The 25,966-nt window shown below is 44.0% G+C and overlaps 12 protein-coding genes across 12 annotated transcripts; 6 read left to right on the forward strand and 6 right to left on the reverse strand. All coding sequences in view use genetic code 12, as the record gives it.

Moving 5' to 3' along the window:
- Window positions 1–27: 27 nt before the first annotated feature.
- On the forward strand, window positions 28–2,058 carry PGUG_03105 (double-stranded DNA-dependent ATPase; the record flags this gene model as incomplete). Its single annotated transcript, XM_001485326.1, has 1 exon — window positions 28–2,058. One exon carries the CDS (start codon window positions 28–30, stop codon window positions 2,056–2,058), a length of 2,031 nt encoding a protein of 676 aa, XP_001485376.2.
- Window positions 2,059–2,144: 86 nt separating this feature from the next.
- On the forward strand, window positions 2,145–3,287 carry GPI8 (GPI-anchor transamidase; the record flags this gene model as incomplete). Its single annotated transcript, XM_001485327.1, has 1 exon — window positions 2,145–3,287. The coding sequence occupies one exon, from the start codon at window positions 2,145–2,147 to the stop codon at window positions 3,285–3,287; it is 1,143 nt and encodes a 380-aa protein (XP_001485377.2).
- Window positions 3,288–3,503: 216 nt separating this feature from the next.
- On the forward strand, window positions 3,504–7,706 carry PGUG_03107 (uncharacterized protein; the record flags this gene model as incomplete). The annotated part of the gene is made up of 1 exon (XM_001485328.1): window positions 3,504–7,706. The coding sequence occupies one exon, from the start codon at window positions 3,504–3,506 to the stop codon at window positions 7,704–7,706; it is 4,203 nt and encodes a 1,400-aa protein (XP_001485378.2).
- Window positions 7,707–7,781: 75 nt separating this feature from the next.
- CPH1 (homeodomain family transcription factor) lies at window positions 7,782–9,305 on the reverse strand (the record flags this gene model as incomplete). Its single annotated transcript, XM_001485329.1, has 1 exon — window positions 7,782–9,305. The coding sequence occupies one exon, from the start codon at window positions 9,303–9,305 to the stop codon at window positions 7,782–7,784; it is 1,524 nt and encodes a 507-aa protein (XP_001485379.2).
- A 430-nt stretch (window positions 9,306–9,735) lies between these two features.
- PGUG_03109 (uncharacterized protein) lies at window positions 9,736–10,698 on the reverse strand (the record flags this gene model as incomplete). Its single annotated transcript, XM_001485330.1, has 1 exon — window positions 9,736–10,698. The coding sequence occupies one exon, from the start codon at window positions 10,696–10,698 to the stop codon at window positions 9,736–9,738; it is 963 nt and encodes a 320-aa protein (XP_001485380.2).
- Window positions 10,699–10,886: 188 nt separating this feature from the next.
- Window positions 10,887–14,057, forward strand: TAF145 (Taf145p; the record flags this gene model as incomplete). The annotated part of the gene is made up of 1 exon (XM_001485331.1): window positions 10,887–14,057. One exon carries the CDS (start codon window positions 10,887–10,889, stop codon window positions 14,055–14,057), a length of 3,171 nt encoding a protein of 1,056 aa, XP_001485381.2.
- Window positions 14,058–14,155: 98 nt separating this feature from the next.
- Window positions 14,156–16,480, reverse strand: KSP1 (putative serine/threonine protein kinase; the record flags this gene model as incomplete). Its single annotated transcript, XM_001485332.1, has 1 exon — window positions 14,156–16,480. The coding sequence occupies one exon, from the start codon at window positions 16,478–16,480 to the stop codon at window positions 14,156–14,158; it is 2,325 nt and encodes a 774-aa protein (XP_001485382.2).
- Window positions 16,481–16,801: 321 nt separating this feature from the next.
- Window positions 16,802–18,337, forward strand: PGUG_03112 (uncharacterized protein; the record flags this gene model as incomplete). Its single annotated transcript, XM_001485333.1, has 1 exon — window positions 16,802–18,337. The coding sequence occupies one exon, from the start codon at window positions 16,802–16,804 to the stop codon at window positions 18,335–18,337; it is 1,536 nt and encodes a 511-aa protein (XP_001485383.2).
- Window positions 18,338–18,386: 49 nt separating this feature from the next.
- PGUG_03113 (uncharacterized protein) lies at window positions 18,387–19,700 on the reverse strand (the record flags this gene model as incomplete). Its single annotated transcript, XM_001485334.1, has 1 exon — window positions 18,387–19,700. The coding sequence occupies one exon, from the start codon at window positions 19,698–19,700 to the stop codon at window positions 18,387–18,389; it is 1,314 nt and encodes a 437-aa protein (XP_001485384.2).
- A 330-nt stretch (window positions 19,701–20,030) lies between these two features.
- Window positions 20,031–20,573, reverse strand: SKP1 (SCF ubiquitin ligase subunit; the record flags this gene model as incomplete). Its single annotated transcript, XM_001485335.1, has 1 exon — window positions 20,031–20,573. One exon carries the CDS (start codon window positions 20,571–20,573, stop codon window positions 20,031–20,033), a length of 543 nt encoding a protein of 180 aa, XP_001485385.2.
- A 44-nt stretch (window positions 20,574–20,617) lies between these two features.
- On the reverse strand, window positions 20,618–21,889 carry PEX3 (Pex3p; the record flags this gene model as incomplete). The annotated part of the gene is made up of 1 exon (XM_001485336.1): window positions 20,618–21,889. The coding sequence occupies one exon, from the start codon at window positions 21,887–21,889 to the stop codon at window positions 20,618–20,620; it is 1,272 nt and encodes a 423-aa protein (XP_001485386.2).
- Window positions 21,890–22,428: 539 nt separating this feature from the next.
- On the forward strand, window positions 22,429–25,392 carry PGUG_03116 (uncharacterized protein; the record flags this gene model as incomplete). The annotated part of the gene is made up of 1 exon (XM_001485337.1): window positions 22,429–25,392. The coding sequence occupies one exon, from the start codon at window positions 22,429–22,431 to the stop codon at window positions 25,390–25,392; it is 2,964 nt and encodes a 987-aa protein (XP_001485387.2).
- Between the last annotated feature and the right edge of the window lie 574 nt (window positions 25,393–25,966).

The raw sequence follows: 25,966 nt of genomic DNA on the forward strand, positions 1-25,966 counted from the left end.
TTTTCTTTTCGCACCCACTTGACATGAATGTTATCAACAAGGCAATGTGTTTCAACTTATAGCATGTTATTCAGGAGATTCTATGCATCCACGAGTACCTTTACACTACGTGATTACCAAAATGAAGCTATAGATTCCGTATTGGCCGCGTTGAACCGAGGAGTCAAAAGACCAGCGGTGGTGCTTGCCACCGGAGGTGGAAAAACGGTGGTATTTTCACATCTTTTGCCTCATATAAAGCCGAACGTGTTGCTGGGAGGCTCTAAAGTACTTGTACTAGCTCACAAAGAGGAACTCATAAAACAGGCGGCCGATAAAATTCAATTTGCAAATCCACACCTTGAAGTGTCAATTGACATGAGACGACTAAAGCCCACTTCTACTTCAGATGTGATCGTGGCATCAGTACCGACGTTGATACGACAGACCCGGCTTGAAAAGTACAATCCAGACGAATTTAAGGCGATTATATTGGACGAATGCCATCACGCAACTGCTCGTTCATGGAATAAAATTCTCCACTATTTCAATGCAGATACACCAAATCTGGATATAGCTGTTATTGGCTTTACTGCTACAATGGAACGGAGCGATGGTCAGTCTCTTGGTGCAATGTTTGACGAGATAGTCTTTGAAAGAGACCTACTCACTATGATAAAAAATGAAGAGTTGGTGGATGTTCGATTTTCCACCATCGATGTCGACGTCGACTTGAACTCTGTGGCTATCAAGAACAACGACTACGACAGTGTCGACTTATCAAGAGCGATGAACTCATTTGACGTGAACCTATTAGTCGCTCGATCTTACTCTGAGCTCAGAAAACGTTACAGTTTTGCATCTACCTTGATATTTTGCGTCGATATAAATCATTGCAAAACCCTTTGTGGTGTGCTTCAATCTCAGGGAATCAACGCTCAATACGTAACTGGGGAGACAGCAAAACATGAACGGCGAGCCATCATAGAAGACTTCAAAAACGGCACGATCAACGTCTTGTGCAATGTTCAAGTTTTCACCGAGGGTACCGACATACCCAACATCGACTCTTTATTCTTGGCTCGTCCCACCAAGTCGAGGCCCCTCCTTGTACAAATGATTGGACGAGGCCTTCGTTTGCACGGCAATAAATCACTCTGTCATGTAGTTGATATTGCTGGAACTCGAAACACTGGAGTCACTTCCGTTCCCACGCTTTTTTCGCTCCCATCAGATTTCACCATTGATGGACGCTCGTATGAAGATATGGTGAAGGCAAGGGAGGAGTATGAATTGGAAGCAGCCAGGTTGAGCAGAGAGGAAGCCATTGAGAAAGAAAGAGCCCGCAGAGAAGAAGAGGTTGCAATATCCAGGAAGCTAGAAGAGATAGCTACTATGGAACACAATCTTGAATTAAAGTTCAAAACGTTTGATGGGTTTCTTGAGTTAGAAGCATCTGAATCGAAAAAATTTGGAGACAATTCCAATGTCAATTCGGCTATTCGCAACAATTCTTTGGACTGGATTAGACTCGAATATGATGTTTGGGGTCACCAGCTAGACATGGACGGTTTCTACTTGCTAGAGCGTCTGTATACGGGAAAGAAGGAAGAACCATACTTCTCGTTATCTATAATGCGATTTGCATCGAGAGAGCAGAAAATAGCAAGTAACTACAAATGTGGGAAATTTTCCAACAAATCGGTCCTTGACATAAACAAGAACCTCGAGACAATACTCAAGCGTGCTGAATCACTTCGCTCGCAAATGAAAAAGACAAATTATTATATGGCTCGAAAAGGTGATTCAAATATTACTAGCAACCAAGTTGATTTTATTTGCAAGAAACTCAAGGCAAGAGCTCGTGATCAGTATGCGAGCACACAGGAGGATTATGAAGAGAAGCTTAAGGCGGAGGTTCTGAAATTTGACAGAACAAGGGCTACAAATTTAATTTTTGCAATCAAGTATTCACTGAAATCCTTATGGGTGAATTGGGAACTTCAGCGAATTCTTGGCTTGGGAAGCAAGGTCCGGCTGCGAATTCGTACGATAACAAAGCAAGCAACAATGGCTTAGACCTTGTGTAGTTGTGTAGTGTCTTACTTGTATATACAGGAACAGCGTTCTATGAATACGCGGTCTCAGGTTTATAATCATCTCTAATGAAGATCGTTACCCTCTGGATATGGGTTTTTTTAGCAGCTCTAGGGCGTGCTTCGGACAGTGGACCAGATCATGTGTTGGAAAATGATATCAACAATGACTCACATCATACAAATAATTGGGCGGTTTTGGTTTCCACTTCTCGGTTTTGGTTCAATTACAGACACATGGCTAACGTCCTTAGTTTGTACAGAACGGTGAAAAGAATGGGTATTCCCGACTCTCAAATCATATTAATGCTTTCTGATGATATTGCATGTAATCCACGAAATGCCTTCCCAGGAACCGTATTCAATAACATGGATCAAGCTATTGATTTGTATGGTGAACTGGTTGAAGTTGACTATCGAGGTTACGAAGTTACAGTGGAAAACTTCGTCAGATTACTCACAGATAGGTGGGATAGTAATCATCCAAGATCTAAGCGATTAATGACAGACGAAAACTCTAATATTTTCATCTACTTAACAGGACATGGTGGTAACGAATTCTTAAAATTCCAGGATGCTGAAGAAATAGGAGCGTATGACATTGCCGATGCGTTTGAACAGATGTACGAGAAGAAGAGGTACAACGAAATCTTTTTCATGATAGACACTTGTCAAGCAAACTCGATGTACGAACGGTTTTACTCTCCTAATATATTGGCGGTTGGATCCTCCAAGGTGGATGAATCTTCGTACTCTCATCACTCAGACTTGGATCTCGGGGTTGCTGTCATCGACAGATTCACATACTATACGCTTGAGTTTCTCGAGAAAATCGACAAGAACTCCAATGTTACGATGGATAAGCTTTTTGATGAGTATACTTTCGAGAACGTGCATTCCACACCCGGAATCAGAACCGATCTTTTCCGCCGTAATGTCAGCGAAGTAAGACTTACTGATTTTTTTGGCAACGTCCAAGATATGGAAGTAGATACAGCTCAAGACGAGAAAATCATGCACATCATGAACGAGGTACACAAGCAAGAAGCCCAGGAACTGCCCCGCGAGAGCCAGGCAGAGGTTACATTTAAAAGCACTTATGGTAAACTCGACGAACGAACTGCATTAGTTAAGGTCAGTGGAACTCAGAAGAGACTTATTGCTGGCTTTACTGCGTGTGTGTTGGTGGGTTTATGGGTTATAGCGAAATAAGGTTAATCTAATAAGAGAATAATTGAACAAAATTAATTAGAATTCATACTTTGGTAGTGGTTGGTGATAATGCAGAAAATGACAAAATTACAAAAAATGTCAAAAAGGTCATTTTGTACAATGAAGAACCCAGTCCCATGATTTTAACTCATTTTCACCAAATTCTTCATAACCACACACAAACCCTTCTTAAGACCCCAATATTTGTCAGAACATATGGAGGTCGGTTTACGACTGGTGCAATTCCTGCACAAGAGCATGGGCCGCCCCCACAACGCGCGTCGCAATGTAAACATGCAGTCCTTCAAAACAATCAACAGTTACACATTTCATCACAAACTGGAACAGGACCAACACTTCAAAATGGTGCCTGGTGATAGATTGGTACAGATAGTGAGGTCAGAGGTCCCGGCAAGCCATAAATTAGCCGCTATTGTAGACCTCAAAACCCATATAAAAACCAATCATGTTAATATGACCCAGGTTCATTTCTACATTGAAGCACTTTCTTTGGCAGTTGATATTCCAGATCACGGTATTCTGAGCAATGCTTTTAGTACGTTGTCTCATTTGGTCAAAAGAATAAGCATTCAAGACCTGACTGGGTCGATTTTGGAGTCTCATGCTTCATTGATCTTGCCATCGATAATTACAAGACTCGGGGATTCCAGATCAAGCAGTCGAACCGCAGCGAAAAACGCGCTTGAGGCATTCTGGCTCCTGAAACCTGCAAAGGTGGAGCAATATCTCAGAGATATAGGGTTGGCTCACCGTAATTCCACCATTGCTTGTGAGTGCGTTAGTTGGCTTCGCCATATTTTCTCCATCACTCCTCACTTCAAACTCACGTCATTCCTTCCCACCCTCGTCCTGCTACTCACAAAAAACCTGCAACAGCTTCAAAACGAGGTATGTGCATTACTTCAGTCATACTATAAGCTCAAGCACAACAAAATTTTCCAAATCGATCTTCTCAAAGAATTTGAAAATCAAAACATCCCTTCTGATGTGCAGAATTCCATGTTACCTGACATCGCCCCCTATATCAAACCGGAGCCTACCGTCAAGTCCCACAGTGCCCCTATAAAGCCAACAAGATCAACTTCCATACGAACGTCAAGACCTCCATCTCGAGCATCTTCCCTCATTAGAAGCTCCTCTACGTCATCTAACTTGAGCGGCCACCGAACGTTGACAGTAGAAAAGATTCCCGAAACTGTCTCTGAGATCCTAGCGCTGCTCCCTGGCTACGGAGTCGATTTTAACATTTCCGCAAAAAACGTCACGGATTATCACGACCTTCACGAGCAATTTCAAAGCCCTGCTTTCCAAGGTAAAGAAACCGAATTCAATTGGACGGCTCGAGAAAAATACATCGTTAACTTGAGGGCTATCATACGTGGAAACGCTCTTAAACACTATCAGGATGATCTCATATCATGCATCAAGGAATCGAGCGAAAATATCATTAAAGCAGCAACATCGCTTCGAACAACTTTGAGTACAAATGGATGCCAGCTTGTCAAGGAGATAGCAATAATGCTTGGTACAAACGCTGATCCACTCATTGATTGTTTTATGAGTACCTTCATGAAACTTTGCTCGTCTACCAAAAATATCACTTCCAACAATGCAAATATTGTCTTGTGTGCTTTATTCTCCAACTGCTCGTTCAACTCCAAAATCATGGTCCGTGCACTAATGGCGTCACTGGAGAAGAATGCCCAACCTCGTACATTCAGTGGTATTTGGCTCCAAATATTTGTCACCAGATTCCAAAGTGCGTTACATCAGAACACGCAAAACAAAGTTACAGGTGTTGAGCTTTGTCAAACTACGTTGATGAAAATATTGAAAGATCCTAATCCGACTGTACGTACTTCGGCGAAAACAGCATACTGGTGTTTTGCGAATGAGTTTCCTGAAGAAGCTCAAGTGTTACTTTCGAAATTGGACACCAACACAGTACGTGCATTACAACGATCAAAACCTCTGACACCGGTTAGTGCGCCCTCCCATGCAGCTACTAACGGACCTGCAAGTACGCAACCTTCGACTTTCCGAAAAACTGAATTTAGGGAAAGTTCAAATAAGCCTCATATTGCACTGAAAATGACAGCAAATCTAACGATGGAAAACAACTACAGAGATAAGTTGCTGAATGCCATACCTGAGAGAGTAGTAGCTGAACCTATACCCTCCAATCAGCCACGCAAATGGACCGCAAAATTGCATACTCAAAGCCCTGTTGAGAGACTGTGGAACAATACTCCAGAAATTGCTACTCCTGCTCAAAAGACCCCCGAAGCTCCTAAAAGTGTATCACCTATACCATATTCTGATGAGGGCCAAAAGAATGTTACTGATGGCACAGTGGACGCAGACCATGACAGTCCAATGAAGAACGGCGATCAGGACAAGGATATAATTTTAAACTTTTTATCATCCTTCGACGATACCATTTTGGCAGAAGGCGTTGGTCTACTCAAATTTGCAATAATTGCCGAAGAAGAATTATCGCAAGAGTTCCCTGCGTTACTTGCGAAGATTTCCAATAGGGACCCTTCGAAGTTGGAGCGTCTCTTTACTGTTTCGGATGAATTCTATAAAAAATCGTTTCGTCTATTCAGCTTATCAGATTATTTGAGGCTTTCGTTTGTCTTCATCGACAATATCGATTCTTCTTTCGTTCTGTTTATGATATCACAAGCATCACTGGAGGAACTTTTCGACTGCATTATCCGCATTTTATCTTACACCACAGATCGAACAAATATTGTTGAAGGAGACGGTGTAATGAGACAAGTTATACGTTACAAACAACGTCTTTGGCGTTCGATGTTTAACTTTTTAACATTGGGTTTGGATAAAATGGCTATTAGTGACGGAAACTTTAGAATGCTTTCGGCAGGCTTATTCGAAGTGTTTTTGTTGGTGCAACATACTCCACTCTATGAGGTTGTGAAAGGGTTACTAAGGAAGTTATACCCGATTAATAGAACTCTCTTCACTTCTGAATTGCAGCTGACCAGTCCCACCATCATCAGTGAAGTTGAGAGAACCGTTGGGATTGACAACACCCTCAGTTTGTCGAACGGTCAAGATTTTACACAGTATACTTCGGTCATGGAATTGACAAAAGTGAATCCGGTGGATGTTTTGAGTAGACTATCACCGGTCAAAGATTTTGACAATTTTTCTACTTTGATGGAAATCAAAGAAGGAGAGAAAGATAGCGATTGCGAGATGCACGATGATCCTGAAGTCAAAGAAACGGAGAGCAAGGTACTAGGCAGCACGCCAAATTTTTCAGAACCTGAAGAGCGATTACACTCGGATCATGACGTCAACGTGTTTGTCGATCAGGATGGACTCCGTAGGTCAGACATGTTTGCAAAGTTCAGTCAATCGGCAACTCCATCATCGGGACTTGTTGATGGTTTAGCGCTGGTGCAGTTATCTGAGAATGAAGATGGAAGAGTGAGCCTAATTCAGGATTTTATCGAGAAGGTTGACCCCTTGAAAAGGCTTTCTTCAAAAAGACGTTCGGTATCAATCTATGAAGATAATAACGACTTTGGGTCTCCGCAAAAAGTCAAGGAACACTCATACTCGACATTCAACTGGTTTAACTTTCAGGTTGCACGAGCAGCAAACACGAGCTGCTACAACTTCATACCAGAAAATGATGTGTCTCATTTTCAGAAACTTTGTTCTCGACTCGAACTGAAAACAATCGAAGGACTGGATTTCATGTTTCTTCTTAACCTACTTCAGTCTCTGGTATATCGTGGATCTGAATTTTACGACTACTTCCAACAGGAAGGGTTTGAGGTTCTTGTGTCCTCGCTATGGAAGTTTTTAGGCGATCAGGACCTCTCATCATCACTTAAATTACAAGGTTTGATCATCGTGAAACAGTTACTTGTGAACCGCGAGCCAATGGAAATACAAAACTTATGGCGCAGTCTTGTGCTACTCAGCGTTGAAACATCAGCACAAGACGAACTATATCATGGAATCAGAGAAACATTCGACGAGATGTTATCAGGACTCTATGCTACACAAAGCTTGCTAATGCTTGTGGTTCAAACAGCCAAGGAACCTCAACTCGTTGACTCTACTCGCGTATTTGTGTATGACTGCTTGTTCAAGACATTAAATGCCAGTTCTAATTCAGCCTTTTGGACAAATACGCTACTTATAGAGGTGGATTTATCGTTGAGGCATTTCATGGATAGCGATATCGTAGACGTTCGCCGCTACGTCATGCTAAGCTATGGGATTTTGCACAAGATTATCCGCAGTCGTCAGGCGGCACCGATTGCATCGAATGATAAACCGGTCATTACCCATGATATTCTCGACGGTATGACTGGCCCCCAGCAAAAGTTAGTGTGCTACTATAGCCAAAGTTAGTGGAGTTTCATATATTTGAATGATATAACCGGTATAACACATCGTAGAAATGAAAAATATGCAAAGAGGATTAGTTTATCCTGTGTTCGGTATTGAAGATTCTGGGGTTGGTATGAATTGATCTGAATCTAAAACCTTTGGAGAGTCGGCGTTTGCAGTGAAAAATCTCACTTTGGGTGCCGTCTGAGGCTTTCGTATACCACCTTTATTTCTAAGTAACTCTCTTTTCTTTCTCATCATCGAAGTGCTAGCAACTTGTTGCTTTTCAGAAACCTGGTGGTATCCTGGATGCATAGCAATCATGGGTGGAGGTTCATACATAGTCTGAAACATATGATCATGAGATGGTTCTTTGTACATGGGCAGGCCCACAAAAGGAGCATGAGGATAAGGCATGGACCAAGGTTCCGCTTCGACGTATGGATTGTAGACGTACGATTCTGGGAAGGGAACCATATACGGTTGATATTGCATGGCATTGACTGGGTCGTAAAAATGTGGTTGGAATGCAGAGGGTGGTGGTTGGATAGGATAGCCATAAGAATCGTCCATTTCAGTCGGAGGAGCTGCGACTGGTGCGCCGTATACCACCTGCTTGGGAGTTGGTTGAGATTCCACCTGATAAATTTTGGAGTTTGGTTTTATGGGTTGCATTTGCTCGATCAAGTATTCATCTTTGTTTACGAGCGGACTGCCATTTCGAGGATTAGCCTGAGGCATTGAAAAATTATAAGATCGAACCATATCGTCGAATGCGACTGAGTATCCTGGTTGTACTTTGTCTAGTGGAATATAGTCAGCAGTTGGGACTCTGGCAGAATAAGTCTCTGCCGGGAAGTAATCGAGAGGAAAATCGTCCTCGTCTGAATTTCGTGTTTCTTCATTAATATAGTCGGCCATTGAGAGGTGGGGATCATTGGATTCGTCTCGAATCGCTGCGGCAGACGATTTGTATTCTGGTTCTTCGTCGTCTTTGGAGGCCCCAACATCATTGGCAGCCACATCGTCCGTCATTTGGCGACTCAACATCACTTCCAACAGCATTGACTCGTTATATGTGAATGAAGTTGCCGGGTCCCTCTCTGCAATCGTAGTAGGCTTTTGGCCCATTTTTTCCTTTTTGAGATCCCGTTCCAACGCATCAGCCATCAACTTGTCGTGAGGAACGTTGAACCAGAAGAAAACCTTTTGCTTTTTTTGGGTTCGTAAACACGAATTTTTGTAAAGGAACTTCAAAAACTCCGATCTGGGAGCTTCGAGAACAGCATCGGAATCTCGCTTGAGGTTACGGAGATCGGAAAATATACCCTCTTCAAACTTTTTTCTGTCTATAATTCGACGCCCGAAATGTGTAAACTTGTACACAATACATCGTACTATATCAGTTCCCGTAATGAAATAGAGATTATTCCAAAAAACACAGCTAACGAAACCCTCATCCGAATTGAGATAATATCGACGTATAACCTGGTTTTCTTGCCAATTTGCCGGTGCCGTAGCTAAAAAGAACTTGAGATCCTCGATCAACCTCAAAGATTCTCTAACTTCATCCGACAAATGACTGGGTTCTCGGCTCTCGGCCTTCACAATCTGCGACATAAGTACAACCGATCAAGGGTGGATATGTGACGTCGGGTACCACTGAAAACGATTGAGTACTGCTTCAAAGAGCAATACCAGTACAATTGAAGTTGTGTTGTGAAAGAACGGAACTGTATCAGATTCAAACGTGAAACTGACCCGATTAATATATGCCGGCTCGATGCCAATGTGGATGTTTCAGAATGCGAACTTGAAACAACCGTTGTCCGGTCTAGACCAAGAGCCCGCTTACATCAGCCATAGTTAACCGGTGTTTCAGATTCCGATCGCAGGCCATCGCGGCCATCGAGTTTACGACTGGGGTTATACGAGCTAAATCTAAAACTAGCCAAGTAAATATGGGGATATATATGGAAGGTGCCATTGAAGTGCTATTCTTCTTTTATTATCAGTAATTCATTGTTGTTCATTATATGGTAGTCATTATTCAACTGATGGTATTCGTGGTTTGATGTTGTATTTCATTCAAGAGTTGTTCGTGGGCAGCATGAACCAGGTAGGCTGACTTTGGGGACTCAATTGGCGGCGCAGAGATACCCAAGAGATCCAAAAGTTCTTGGGATGTGTTGTTCGGCTGTGATAGATAGTGCTTGTAGGTTTCGATGAATCGGAAGTGATCGTCTTCCGATTCGATCATGTAGCTTTTTGGACTGACCCCGTCTTCCACTTTGGCAAGGATAATCAGCTGGATACTTTTAAGGGTATCCCACAGTTTGGGAATGAGCAAATTGACGTCCTCCAGATGAGAATAAACTGCCTGAGCTTCAGGACGATGATCTGAAAATCCATCACATCCACATTTTTCCAAAATTGAAAGCACACTTCCAGCATTGTTGCTATTTGTTTTGGCCGATCCTGTGATCACGGCAAATTGACCCCCATGAAGATAGGTTATCGTACGGAGTATTTGCAAGAGTCCTATGCTTGATGACGATAAATGGTCTCGATGCAAACTCGAAGGATCCAAAGCAACCATGAGCTCAAAAGGCAAGGGGGTGTCACAGAAGTAGGGAGGAAGATCAGGGTCAGGAATTGCCTTTCCTCCATTTATCTTTGATAAATAATAGCCATATGCTTCTCGAGCATATACGCTCGTTTTGTCACGCTGTTTCTGTCCATCGAAACGACTGAGAAATCCCATTATGTAAAAAAACGACTGGTAGTCATGGTACCAGACCAAAACCGTACATCTATCTTCGACGTTCAACGCCTCTAACAAATATTGTTCCATGGCTTCCACATCGTGAACAAACCATATTTCTTTTTCTGCAAAAACGAAACCCAAAGGTCCCTTTTGTCGACGGTTTCCAATATCAAAGACCACCACAATTCCTCTGGAACGCCCAGGAGGCGCCAATTTCTCTAGAACATTCAGAGACTGGGGAACCATACAAAACCTGGAGTTCTAATAGCTTCACTTTTCTGCGCGCGAACTTCAAAATTGACTTGAGAGTACCAACCTTAGCTAAACTCAGAGTGCACGTAACTCGGTCATCAGCGGTCCCGAGACGTATCTGTTGCATCTTCTGAATTGCTATCTGAGCAGCTAACACACTTATACCTGATAAAAATCCAAATATGTCCACCGAAGACCAGCTAAGTGACAATGATATTCCCGACGACCAAGTGATCAATGATATATTTCTGGCTCGTGCCACCAAGCACGCCGAAGATGCTGTGGACTACGAAGATATAGACGAGCTCGCCGACGATGAAGATCCGTTGGAATCATTTGGAGGCGATCTTGCTCAGCAAGCCGATGCAGAAGAATCGAAGTTTCAAGAGGAAGCTGACCAAGAGTTTGACGACATGTTTGGCGACGGTGGCGACGAAACACAACACAACGAAGACCTTTTCGCTGACAACAGGGTCAATGATGTAGAGATAGATGCGGACATGGGAGATATTTTCCATGACGACGACACTTTGCTTTCTCCAGAAAGCCAGCCTAGCCGCAAACGATCCGGTCCCAAGCTTCTGGAAGCAGAACGGGAGCGCAAAAAGCAAAGACTTCGAACTGCCATAGCAAAACTCAAGGAAAACCAGAAAGTTCGCCAACTCAACTACTACTTTCCCGACTTTGATAAATCCAAACCATACAATAACCACTTGTTATTCCTTCCCGAGCCTCGATTCTACTCGTACCTCACCCCTCCCTTGGCTACGAAATCATTCGTCAAGCCTCTCATTCCCAAGAAATTGACTCTTGAAGTCGAGGAAGATGAAAGCAGGATATTCCGTTCCCGAAGGGCAGCAAAAGCCAACAAGCTGACAGTACGAGGCATCACAAAGATTACCGACGCCGACATAGAACTAGCCAATAAGGCTGGCTCTGCTGATACCGACGTGGTAACTAAAACCATTCCTTTCTTGGAGATTGACGGTTATAATGAAGACAAGTTTCAGTCTTACGACAAGAACTTGATCTTGTCAGCTGCCGATTGGGACGATGAGCAGATTATAAACGGTAAAGAAACCACACAAAAGACACCACAAGAAACGACGCAAGGAACAGCATGGTTCATCTCAAAGTCAAAGGACGAGGATGCTGAGTATCTTGATGATGAGAGAATATTCTCGGGCCAGATTGCCGATGACGTCGTCAAGCTCGATATGAACGACCCGGGACTTCTCTTTGTTCCTGATAAAACCTCAAAAAGCCAATCGAAAGCTTTGGTCCCACTGGATGAAAAAAATATCGCATCCAAATTTAACATATCGAACGATAAACTGTATGACATTCTCAAGCAAAATTACAATACCAAGGTTAGAAGTCAGTTGAGTAATCTTACAATTGAACACTCTGTTCCAGCTTTAAGGCTTCAGTCTCCATATTACAAGGTGAAGTTATCGAAACAGGAGGCTAGGAACTTCCATAGGCCACGCTTTGACGTTCGGCCAGGAACATTAATATCTTTCTCCAAGTTGAAAGTAAGAAAAAAGAAGAAGGACAAGGGCAAGACAACCCAAGAACTAGTTTCAAAAACGTCGGACTTGACAAATGCCGACACATCTTCCTTACTTGCCTTGGAGTATTCGGAACAATATCCGCCTATACTATCAAATTTCGGTATGGGTTCAAAGATAATCAACTACTACAGAAAGGAAAAAGACGATGATAACGCAAGACCCAAGGCTCCAATTGGAGAAACACACGTTCTAGGTGTGGAAGATAGATCACCCTTTTGGAACTTTGGCCATGTAGCTCGAGGTGATTTCGTTCCAACATTGTACAACAATATGTTGCGAGCTCCAATTTTCAAGAATGAAATGAAAAATACGGATTTCTTACTTGTGCGCTCACAGGGAGCAGGCAGTCACCAAAAATATTATTTGAGAGGAATTAATCATATGTTCGCCGTCGGAAACATCTTTCCTGTCATGGAGGTCCCTGCACCTCATTCGAGGAAGGTCACGAATGCGTCAAAGAACAGGTTACGCATGATTGTGTTCCGCTCTATGAATGCCAATGATGAGTCTCGTATTTCAGTTAAGGATATTTCCCATCACTTTCCTGATCAGAATGATATGCAAAACAGGCAAAGGTTGAAGGAGTTCATGGAGTACAATAGAACAGGAGAGGATCAAGGTTTTTGGAAAATAAAAAAGACCGATTCTGTCCCATCAGAGGAAGATATCAGAGCTATGCTCACTCCAGAAGACGTCACTTTATTAGATGCCATGCAGCATGGAAACCAAATGCTCGACGACATATTCTACATTTTTGGAGATGAGACCAAGGAGGACAGAAGAGCGAACAAACGAAAGAAGGACGAGGATGAGGAAGAAGAGGCGGATAAGTCTAAAAAGGATAACAAGGAGAAGGAAATTGAAGACATTGATGAAGAATTAGCTCCATGGAATGCCACGAGAAATTTCTTAATCTCCAATCAAACCAAATCGATGCTTCAATTGAACGGCGAAGGAGACCCAACAGGTATAGGTTTGGGATTCTCATTTTTGAGATGTACTCAGAAAAGTGGTTTCACTCCTTTATTTGCACCAGTCAAAGAGAATGTTCCCAAAAATAGCACGGCATCTTATCAACAAAAGTTATATGAGGATGAAGTATCTAGAATTTGGTACGCCCAAAGGCGTTCCTTGACAGTGGATCCCCATCACGGGCAGGGCCTTAGTCCCATTTACCGCGAGTATAAACCAGCTAATCACCAGAAATACGTTAAGAACCGAGTCTCAAAAGATCGAATGATGAGCAGCCTTGCGGATCCAAAAAGTCCCAAGGTTCTTAAGATTTCAAGACGCTTTAGAGATGAGAACGGTATATTACAACGTAAAGAGGAGGTTATCAGTGATCCTCGAATTATCAAGGCATACGTGAAACGAAAGAAGCAAGTTGAAGATGAAATGTTGCGGAATGCCGATGTTGACGAAATCATTCCAACTAACGATAAAGAATTGAACAGAATCAGGCGAAAGGCATTGGAGGAGAGATACGCAAGTTTGGAAAAGAAGTCTAAATTGGGCAGAGGAAAAAAGTCAAAAGATGCAAATCCACCACCACCTCCTGTCAAGAATCCCTTGCAAAACCAACCTCCAGATGGCTCGCCACCTGTTAGCAGAAAAGGAATTGGTAAAGGAAAGAATACGAACAGAAAGTGTGCCACATGTGGAGCTTATGGTCACATTAGTACCAACAAGTCATGCCCATTATACAGCCAGAGATTTGGTAAAGGTGGCGGAATAGGTACTGCTGCAGATGATATATCAGAGTTTGCACTTTCGCAATAGTGTTTTGCGAGTAGAGGTTTAATTAGTATCACCCACCATGCATATAAACGAAATACACATATACTCTCAAAAAAGATCAGTCTTTTTACGCCAGTTTATCAGGCATAGTCACTCCAGTCTTTCTTGAAATGTAACCAATCTGCGCTCCGCACCGGCACGGACGAGGCTCCACCATCCTTCAACAATACCAGATCAAACTTATTCTTGTTGAAAGACCCATGTTCATGAAGTTTGTCCTTGGAGATTGGCATGGCTGAAGAGTGAGAACCTCTTCTAAATGGAGGGATATACTTACCACTAGAGTTAATCGTAGTATTGACCAAGTCGTCAAGTGGTTGGATGTGGGGTACAGGACCCATGGATGATGGTCTAGGATCTCTCGTACCAGACTTTGTGGAACGTCTGTTGCTTCCACGACCGCCTCCAGTTGTGTTTAGGACCCTCGAATCATGTTGCATTATCAGACTTGAAAGCGGTGGAATTTTGGGATTTCTTCGAGGAAAATCGCCGTTAAATGCCGGCCCCAACAACTTGCTGCCTGAAGTACTACCTTCCGAGCCACCAACGTCGAAGTCACCTTCTAGGTGAAACATTTCGTCATCCAATGAAAGGTTATCCATTTTCTCCATTAGCGGTTCAGCTGAAGGAGAGGCTACGTGTTGTGGAGAACGCAAAAATGGAGGAACGTATTTCCCAGCAGAATTCATGGCGCCAACACCGTGCATCAGTGTTGGAGTTGAGTCTGGAAAGATCTTTTTAGGTCTCGAACCTGAAAACAGATGCTGCTTGACTCTTCCTGAAGCTGCTTTTCCCAACAATTCTCTATGATTAGAAGTTTCTTGGGACTTGTAAGTAGGTTTGTTCTTCTTGGGGGCTCTGCTCTTTTTCCAAGAGCGTTTACGTCTTCCGTTTGTATTCCAGTCACCACCTCTTGAGTTCAGTTTCCAATCGTCACTTTGCGTGTGACTATGACGCGAATAACGCCGGTTCTTCCCTCCTTGGTTATCACCATATTTATCCATGTAGTGGCTTAGGACGGATTTGGGAGTATAGAAGTCTTCCCTATTGAAGTTTTTTCCAGTATTGGATCTCATATTAGTGTGGACCCCGGACTGATTATAAGACGCAACATTGAACGGTTTACGAGTATTCCGATGGAACTTGCCGTTAATCCCCGAAGAGATTGGAATTGGGTGCAAATCTGTGTTGGCAGACAACAAGGCGTCTGCTCGCCGATTATGAGGAATATCATCAATCGTGTCGAATTTAATGCTTTTTTGGGGTACATCACTGGCACTGGCTCCACCATTCTTTTCTGGCAGTTCCTTTAAAATACCTGTGTGCACTGGTTCTTCTTCTGCAACAGCAGGCAGCTCAATTATCTTGGGAATTTCATCCTTCTTCTTGAATATTTCCTCCTCATCATCGGAGAAATCGGTATACTCAGCATCTGCTTCGTCATTGTCAGCTTCTGCATAATCGTAGTATTCCTCGTCCACCGTGAAATAAGTCAACGAATCTACCTCGCTTCGAAGGCTAAAAAGATCACGATTGGCAGGGTCAATGTTGAGACAATAACGCAAAACCGAAAACATCTCACCGCTCATTGTTGAGAAGATATCGAATAAAACCTCACGGTTTGACGCAAACTGAAGAAATCTCTTGTCTGAGTAATTTGCAATTTGAAATGGGTTTTTATGAAACACTAGAGTCAACAATATGATACCCACGGACCAGAGGTCCACTTTGGACGCATCATAATATTCAACGCCAGCATCGAAGAGCTCAGGTGCCATATAACGTTCAGAACCAATATCAAATTCCACTCTATCTGTGATAGTTCTCTTGGTGGTTGCAAGCCCCCAGTCGCAGATTTTGATCGACCAATCTTCAGCGATCAAAATGTTTTCTGGTTTGAGATCTCTATGGTAGACATTGTGTGAGTGACAAAACTCCAATGCATTGAGAATTTGCTGGAAAACGTCCTTGATATCTTGCGAGGTCGATGGACCCGAACCAGCCTGAATGGCATCGTACAAATCACCACGAGAACAATATTCAAGGATCAAGTATGAGTCGAAGCTATCTACCAAAGTAGATATGTTAGGGTGCGGGCCCAAAATCTTGTGAATGCCAATTTCTTTCTCTGCCTCTTGTCGAAGAGCCTTATAAACTGAGGACTTCGTTGCACCCTGACCAGAGGGGGTACGAAGTTTAGCCGGAGAAGAAGATGCCCGAGAGGTCTTCTTCAGTTTCGGCTTGTATTCAAGGGGATACAAATACTTGACAGCAACAAGCTTGTCGCCATTTTTTGTGTCAGTGGCCACAGATACAAGACCATAGGAGCCTTCACTGATATCTGCCACCTTGAGGTATCGATTTCTAAGGAGAGCACCCTCATTATATTTGTTGTATTCCTCCATGATATGTGTTTTCCAATGAGAAAACTATGCTTGTGATGCGATGAATTTCGTTATATCATTAACAATGCAAGAAAAAATGCAGAAGGTTCAGGACCAAGAGAGTCGGTGAGTGAACAATGTAAGTTGTTGCAAAGAGACCACAGTCAAATGAGATCACCAGCAGAACGAAACGTTTGAAGTTGTGGTCGAAATAAGTATTAAAGTTCAACAGTGATGCCAGCACACAGTACCACGCTCAAGTAACAATGCAGCGGGATGCAATTCTGCAAAATGTTGACCGGGTGGTAATACTAATTTAACAACAAACGATGGGTGTTAACAATGGTTGTCGGCCCCGCGGCCACCTCACACTGGGTGTTGTGGCGCGAGATCCATCGGCCTGCGTTTGTGGGTGCGAATGGCAACCTCTTTCCATTGACCATGAGTGACGATTTGGTATCTACATTTCTCGCTGTGGCCGGAACAGATGACGCTGCTGTAGCCAAGCAGTACTTGGACCTTACAAATAACGATTTGGAGTATGCCGTGACTTTATATATGGAATCACATCCTCCCAGCATCGCCAATGCCACTAGTAATCAAGAATCTGATGAAAAAATTGCCCAAAGACTTCAGCAGGAGGCGTATGGAACGAATGGAGACGAAGTTAGAGAGGCAGATGCCAATGTACATCGCCACGAGACTTTGGTGGACTCTTTTGACGGATTCATGCCACCACCAATGAGCCGTCCAACAGATATATTTGGCTCAGGACGCATTGGAGTGTTTAATCAGCGCTTCGAAGACGAAGCCGACGAGTACCTTGATAGATGCGATGCCATGAGCGAAGATGAGGATTGGGAGGACGACGACGATAACGAAATAATCGTGGTGGATAGCGACGACGATGATGATGAACAAAATACTAGACCCGTATCCAGGCGCCGCAGAAGACGCAGCGACCGCCTTACTGAACTTACGTCGACCCAGAGACGTCTTGCGACCCTTTTTCGTCCACCGTTTGATCTCATGTCACGAGTTGATTTAGACTCGGCTAAGAAACAAGGCCGTACGGAAAAGAAATGGATTCTTATTAACATTCAGGACCCCGCCGAGTTCACCTGCCAGGTGCTCAATCGTGATTTCTGGTCTAATCTGCGTATCAAGACTGTCGTGAAGGAACACTTCATCTTCCTACAGTACCAGAAAGACTCACCAAATGGGCAAAATTTCCAGAGTTTCTACACCGTAAGTGAACTCCCTCATATCTCCATCCTTGACCCACTCACTGGTGAGAGGGTTCGCACATGGCCTGACGGCCAGGTCCCAAAGGTCGACGATTGGATCGACGAAGTGGACGACTTCCTAGCAAAGTTTTCTCTCGACCAAAACTCCAAGAACCCCACTGTCCAGCATGAGGTCAAATTCGACCCTGATGCCTTATCAGAAGAGCAGCAGATTGAATTTGCCTTGAAACAGTCAATGCAGGAGAACCAAGGTAGCTCCAAAGACAATGCAATAGATCTAGATGAACTGGAGCAGATAGAATTCGCGCAAGATTCAGTTCAAGATCCCTTCTTTCAAATCCAACCACAAGACCACGAAGAACCTCTGGAGAATTTCACACGCATACAAATTCGTTTTCCCAATGGAAAACGTTTAGTTCACAAATTTGGAAAGGAAGAGCTGGTATCCACCATTTACCTGTACCTCAAACACATACTCCAATCAGAGGGTGAAGTCTACGGCTTGGCGCCAGGCGAAACATTCAGATTGTCAAACTTGTCCAATAGATCAAAGTCATTAATAGATTACGCAGACGATACCGTCGTGGGTGCTGGCTTGCTGAACGCAAGTATCTTGTTGGAAAAGGACTAGAATAAGCCCGATATTAAAGAGGCTAAATAGAATACATAAAGATAATAGGTCAATTAGCCGGTCCATTCAAAGTTACCGGTGGACGAAACCGGTACTCTGGGACACCTCTAGACTGAAACCAATCTAAAGGAGGGATTCTAGGCATAACAAACTTTCCCGAAGAAGTGTCAGAAAACTGTGACGAGGGTGGAGATGTCTGGAATCCTGAACGAGTCGAGTCGAATATTTGTGAAGGTCCTTGCGAAAAGGTGGAGTATTGTGATTTAACTTCCATGGTCAACAACTGCTTATATTTCTCTTCAAGTGATTCTTCTGGGATGGGTGTATCTTCGATGGCTGCCAGTGCTTCTTCAATTTGCTCTTCTAATGGCATTTCGTCAGATATCTCCATCTTTTTTCTGATGCTTAATATATCGTCCTCAACTTCAGACGCACTCAATGTAAAATCCAGATGACAGAGAGAAGTCTCAAATGACATTTGCGACAAATGCACGCTCCTGAGAGCTTCCTTTCTAGCATTGGTAATTTCAATTCGGTTATTTCGAACAAACCGACTTTTCACTGAATAGTGTGAGTCCTGATTATACGGTGAGACAGCTTCTTGTCGAAACTTTGAATTGGACAAATCTTCCTTCGAGACCAATTCGTCATGATGTCGTTTAATACTTGTGACCGGCACAACCGACTTATGATATTGATCCAATTGTTCGTTTTTGATTTTGTTGGGCACGAGGTCGTGATACTCACGTTCGAGATTGAATAATTGCTCGTACGTTTCGTCGATCATCCTGTTCTTGTTATCTAAAAGACCTTGTCTGTATTGTTGCCAGAGTATCTCCACACTTTTCTTTGTAATTGAGCGAATTAACTGTTCTTGATAGGTATTGTCATGGTCGATTGCAGCTAATTCTGCCCTGATAGGTGTAATTATTTTGCGAATGTCATCGGCGAATGGAACTTCCAGCACCATATTGCCCCCTAGAATCGTATCGTACTGTGCTGGCGACGCAAGGTTATCTATAAGCTGTTGTAATTCAACGTCGGGATCCTCACGACCTCTAAGGCGGGCATAATAATTTGTTCCATCTTCACGCAAACAGCTGTTTTCTACTTCAGACTTCAAAGCCTGAACCCTTGATATTTCATCTCTTTGCTTACGAATCCACTGTGTTTCCTGCTTGGTTATATATCCGATTATATTACGAAGCAGTTCGAGGTTCTGGGAAATTCTGTTTAATCGTGCTTTCAAATACGCTTTGGATGTGTCTTTGAACTCAGCTGCAAGCTGGGCTTCAAGCTTTGCTACCATATCCGGAGAAAGATTGGCAATATCACGGAGACTAATACCAGAAAAACTGTCCATTATTTTGCAATCTGCTGCAGCCAGCGAGAATATTTAGCTGCGAAACTTTTAGCATCTGCCGGGGTGTACGGATGGGACCATTCAGGGGAACCACAGAAGAGGGTCCAAGAATTAGGGCAGTAGAGCAATTGATAAACGGAAAATAAACCCACCAAACAAAAATCAGGCAAGACCCAGAACCACTACAATGAATTTCTATTTTCGTCTTTTGCTCAAACTTCTGTTTCTACGTTGCATTAGCTGTAATTATTATACTGCTTCTACTCATTTGCATCACCACCGAAGCCGAATCCTTTTCCTTTGTTCCCCGACTAGGAACTTCTTGCCTCTCTAGCGGTCTTCAGCCCACTCATTCTCTCTTCTAATAGCAGCTTCTTCCTCAGGACTGAAATCATTAACAATGTTGAAAGTCCGACGCAACTCTTCTGGTGACTTGTTCTTGATCATTTCTGCCACTGTTTTACAGCCTGAGTCCAATAATTGCCGGATATTCAAATAATTGGCCGCTTGCATGATTTCGTACAACATTTCTTGATCCACCTTCAAGAAATTTTTGTCCCATTCGTCAATCGGAGCGGTCTTCTTGGCATCGTCGTCATCATCATCAGGAAACTCAGAGTTTCTGTGGTGCTCACACCACTCGAGTACTTTTGCCAAAACAGTAGAACGCAACATGGGGATTGGAATTTCAAAATCTTCCTGAAGTCCATCAGGATTCAAATCATTGATCATATTCTTGATCAAAACACTCTTCTCGGCCACCTGGACGTCCACAGGGAATTTTTCATCGTCAAAGGATACCAATATAACTTTAGGTTCCGACATGACCAGTATACAATTAGTGGCCACAACTCGCACTGTAGAATTAATCATAGATTCATCAATTACATAAGCGCGAAGCTTAAGGTGTGGAGCGTCTATTCAAAGTTGGAGTATATACCGGCGGAGAACTCGTCTAACTCTTCGAGTTCGTTCAAGCTGTTGATGTAGATGTTTCCTGACAACTCTTCATTATACTCCTCATGTAAGTTATTATTATCGCAAATGATTCCGCTTTGAACACTGACCTGAGCTAAGAAGCTGGCGAGCTTGAATTTCTTGCTAGGAAGGTCACCAATTTCTGCAACTTTTGCATGTTGTTCCATTGTAAGCAAGAAATCTGGGTCGAGGGCGACCCACAAGTTGTTTGCCAACGTAGATCGGCTATGGTTGACCATTCTGTAGAATATTTGCAGGAACATGCCGTCGTCAACGAAGAAGTTTGTCTCATTAACGAGCTTAAGAAACACCGATTCTGGCTGGTCAAGTTCACGGATAAGGTCGGGATTTGTGTTTATAAGCGTCTCGACCAAGCTGTCGTACGACGTGGGGAAAATCGACTCGATAATCAGGCGCTGATGGTTGAAGTTGACATCCTTGATCACCAGCGCAATCAACTCATCAAACTGATCAATGGTCAATTCGGTTCTGGCGTTGACCACATCGAAATGCTTTATTACCGCTGCTTCCAACACATCGGCCATGGTACGCCAGCCTTTGTTAAGGAGCCACCAAGATAATGACAAGTACGATTGTTCCATGTAATAGTCCAGCGACATGTCTTCATCAACGGTTCCACCCGCCATGGCTATGGCTGACTCCAAGTACGATCTACGTGCAAGGATATTGAGCTGAAGCCTGGTGATCAACATCAAACCTGAGAGCGAGTAGATGAGGGTCAACCACCGAGCAATTGTCTTGATTTTGAGAAGTTTCCAGAGGTCGGTTTTGGACATGTTGACGTAGGTAGAAAGGTCCAGCGACTCGTTGGCGCTCTGGTGCAAGCTGAGGTTATCGGTGGTGAGAAGGGAGTCGGAGACAAGCTCCAGTTGTGCGTTTGCCAGGGGTGCTTTCTTCAATTTCAACGCCTGGGTGATGGTTTCCGAAGGAAGATGAGCCACAATCGGCTGGCTCAATACCGGCAATAATGCTAAGAGAGTCAAGTAGCAGTCATTCTGGGTCTGGATGAACCGCCGACGGATCTGTTCCTTGACGAAAAGCTCCTGTTTGAGCGATTTTTGAAAATCTCTAAATTTTTTGATCACAAACTGATGAACAAGATAGTAGGCAGTCAAGGAAAGACCGGTTGCAATAAGCAATTTCCTTCTATTACGTTTGAAGAACGTACTGAGCGACGAAAACACCGCCATCACGAGGTAATAAGGGTCGATTCACGCAAAATAAAACGGTGCTCCCTTAGTCACTGAAGCGTTCAGATTGAAGCTCGGTTCGCGAACACATGACAGGCGGGGGAGGATCCTGCACCTGGCCACCCCGCTGTTGCAGATTCGCGGTGGATCGCGGATTTGGCTCACACTTCAGTCGCACCAGTTGTTCGCACTGGCGCTCATTTTCGTCAGTTCGCACTCGCTAACGATGGGCATCGCTGCCCGATTGTGGAATGTGGATGGCTAGAATTAGACGATGTATTTTGAATTACACTAAGCAACACTTACTGTTACTTACCTCTCACTTATCTGTTACTTACCCGTACTTAATAGCCTACACCGTAAGTTGCTACCATCTCTAAGATGTCCCCTCAACCTCCCTAAATCTTCATGTTCTCTCCCCAGTAATTCTGGCACCGCCGGACTTGCACCGTCACTGCCGGGTTGCGCGCGCAGCCAATTCCCCCAGGCCATCTCGCACCAGGTTGCCGTCGTGAACATTTAGAAGGTGTTGACCACCAATGGGTAAGTTTTTTCACCGATCCAAGGGCCATTCGTCCAAAAACAAGACCCCAGACACATCCCAGTCGTTTATAGACTCCCATTCTACAGCGGATACCATAAAAACCTCGTCTACTGGACACAATACCGATTCGAGACGGAGGTCCGAAACTCCTGTTTCTCCCAAGTTTCCGCCCAAAGTCACCAATGACGGCCCCGAAACATCGTCAAACGTCTCGGGAGAGATTCCTGAAACAGCACTTGAAGAGGGATCTGCTGCTGGTCAGACGCAACCCATAATTGCTGTCACCGTAGACAGAGGTCCCCAGCCAAATGGCCCAGAAACCACCCATGAAAACCCCCAATTGTTGGCTCCTCGAATGTCTGAACTGGACATGGGAGAGAGACAGAGCCAGAACTCTCGAAAGGAAAAACAAGGCATTCTTTCGTCGTTGGTTTCTGCCGCTCACAATGCCGCAAATATCATCACATCCACTATCGACGACGACCACAAGTCGGGACTGAATAACCTGCCTTCGCGAAAGACGTCGGCACTGCCAAGAAACTCCAGTACTCAAGACTTCGATAGCGAGCTGGACCGCAACCATAATCGGTCCTTTAGCAACAAACTCGACTTTTTGTTGAAACCGGCCAGGTTCCATGGGCCTCACTCTTCCACCTCCTCTTTGGACCACAAGACTCAAGAACATACCACCAGTGCAGAGGCTGCTCACCGGGGCCGTGACGACGTAAATGGAAACGAAACCGAAAAGGAAAAGTCGCTTGCAAGGTCTCTTTCTCCGTCTAATGTACATTTTGAATCGGTGCGAGAGTCTCCCATCAACACAATCGGTCAGGGAAATCTTCTGCTTGGACATTTTTCCAACAACCGTCCTGCTATCAGGTCGAATCAAAACTCAACTGACTCTCTCCCCATTAAGAGGGGTATGTCCCCGCAAGCGGTGAACAATCAACTTCCTCCTCTGAGCCAATTGGCAGTTTCAGGCTCTGGAGACTACAAGAAAGTGCGCCGGAAGTCGTACCTCTCACCTGCTAGGTCACAAGAACGTCGTCGTCTGCACAGTGCCGCATCTGACAGTGAATCATACACCGATTCGGCAACTATGGACGATGAGCTAGACCAAATCATCGACTATTCGGGTCTGAAGATAGCATCTGAGAAAGAGAATCGTGAGTTTCACCAGGCTTTCCGCGATCTTCCGCCGGAAGAAAAGCTTGTGGATGATTTCAGCTGTGCCCTCTCGCGAGAAATCTTGGTTCACGGCCGCATGTACCTTTCAGAACATTATCTCTGTTTCAACTCAAGTATCTTGGGTTGGGTCACCAATATTCGCATTCCTTTGCAGGAAGTTATCCAGATTGAAAAGAAATCAACGGTTAAATTGTTTCCCAATGGTATGATTGTACGGACACTTCACCACAAGTATGTGTTTGCTTCATTTTTGTCTCGAGACTCGGTTTTCAAACAAGTCACCAATGCTTGGCATCAAGTATTGCTTGAGCTGGCGGACGTGGATCCTAAGAAAGTGGTAGCTCCTCGTGGAAGGACTCGTTCGCGTTCTTTGGCAACTAAGACGCTGCTGGATGGGGTGGATTCTGATGATGAAGACTCTACTAACAGTGCAGACGTTTCCGATTATTCGGATAGAGAAAACTCCGATACCGATGAGTCTTCTTTGGCAAATGACAACGACTCTTCCAACAGCTCAATTGAGGTCAAGGCGTACCCAGAGAACAATTTACTCGCTAAAGGCAGCTCCAATGAAAGCGACAAAGACCAAGCGCAATCTGAGGGAAACACATTTAGGGGCCTTCCGTTGACCGGTCCGCTGACTCACGAACCGACCGAGATCGACTACACCAAACTGTCACTGGAGACATTCATTTGTGACGAAACAATCAATGCACCATTGGGGGTTGTTTACCTCATTCTCTTTGGAGCAGATACTTCCAAATACATCAAGGTTCTCAAAAACCAAAAGAACTTTGACATCGATGAACTGGGAGTGGTGGGGCTTACAAAATCAAACAAGAGTCGTCACTATACTTACACCAAGCCGCTCTCTGGGCCAATAGGACCAAAGCAAACCAAGTGTATTATCGACGATAAACTCATCGATTATGATTTTGAGAAGTATATACTAGTCGAACAGGACACTTCGACCCCAGACGTTCCCAGTGGAAATTCGTTCAACGTGAAAACCAAGATGTTCATGAGCTGGGCTGCCAACAACAGCACCAGGATCTACGTGGTGACGTCTGTGGAGTGGTCAGGAAAATCATGGATCAAAGGAGCCATTGAAAAAGGTAGCATTGATGGTCAGAAAGAGTCGATGAAACTGATGATCGAAACGTTAAATGACTTTGTGGCCACTGCAGGCAGTAAGGGCGACAAAGGCGATAAGAAGAAAAAGAAAAGACGGAAGTCTACATCTTCGGGTCAGAAAGAAAAAGCACCCGAACCAGAACCAACATCTTCTGGCTCTGATGCGGGTATTCTCCAACAACTTACAACATTAATGGAGTCTATCGGTGAACTTGTCCCCATCCTGATATTTGGAAAGTCAGTCACAGGCACCATCATCACTATGATTACATTGTTCTTGTTTGGATGGTTGTCTAGTATGGTTTCTTTCCGAGGCTCAACTCTGTTGGAAATACTTCACCAGAGCAACATGATCACCCAGGTGAAAATCAACGAGCACACCTACACCATGATACCGTCGGTGGACTCGTACTTGACGGACCGCAAGAAGCGGTTGGACACGGAGTTAGCCCTTTGGAAGTGGATTAACGACCGGTCTGACGGACAAATCAGAATCCAATCTCAACCTGAGACGGGGTCCTCTTCTACCCTGGATAAACTTAAGCAGTATTCTGCGCAAGAACTCAAGGAGATAGTCAGGATCACCCAGCTCAAGTTGAATGAATTGAGCAAGCGTTTAGACTCAGACAATGAATAAATGTAATTTTTTTTCACCGGTACAGTTTTGTCGGTTTCGAGCGAGGATATGACGTAATGACATCAATTGCTATTGTTCCCTAACCCGGTGACAATCAGCCACCAAACGTCTTTCAAAAGTAATCGCGTACCATTTGTGTGACCAATTGGCTTATTCTTCCTTACACTAGTTCCCAGAATGTTCAAGGCGCGAGCTCCGTCGGAACCTACAACAGCACCACCGATAGAGGCTTCTTGGACTTGTGAATTACTGGACGTAGACCTACCGAGAAGCTCCAGTCTTGCGGACCTTAGCCTGGAGCAACGTTATGAAGAGATAAAGAACCAATGTAGCAAGCTTATTAGTGAATTGGAGTAAGTATCACCACAAATTTTTCACCAATCAGTATACTAATATAGTTCAAATCAGAACCCCGAGGCTATTATGATGCGCCATTTGGCGCTGATTCCCCACTACCACGAGCTCAGTGGAGTTGCATTGGAACTTATCACAATGATAGCAGACCAGCGTCATTTGTGTACGACTGACATTTTGAAGAAAATGAAAGAGTTGAACGAAGGTTGAAGAAGGTGTT

The sequence above is a fragment of the Meyerozyma guilliermondii genome, genomic scaffold, assembly GCF_000149425.1.
Source record: "Meyerozyma guilliermondii ATCC 6260 scaffold_3 genomic scaffold, whole genome shotgun sequence".
In the NCBI taxonomy this organism is placed as follows: Eukaryota; Fungi; Ascomycota; class Pichiomycetes; order Serinales; family Debaryomycetaceae; genus Meyerozyma; species Meyerozyma guilliermondii.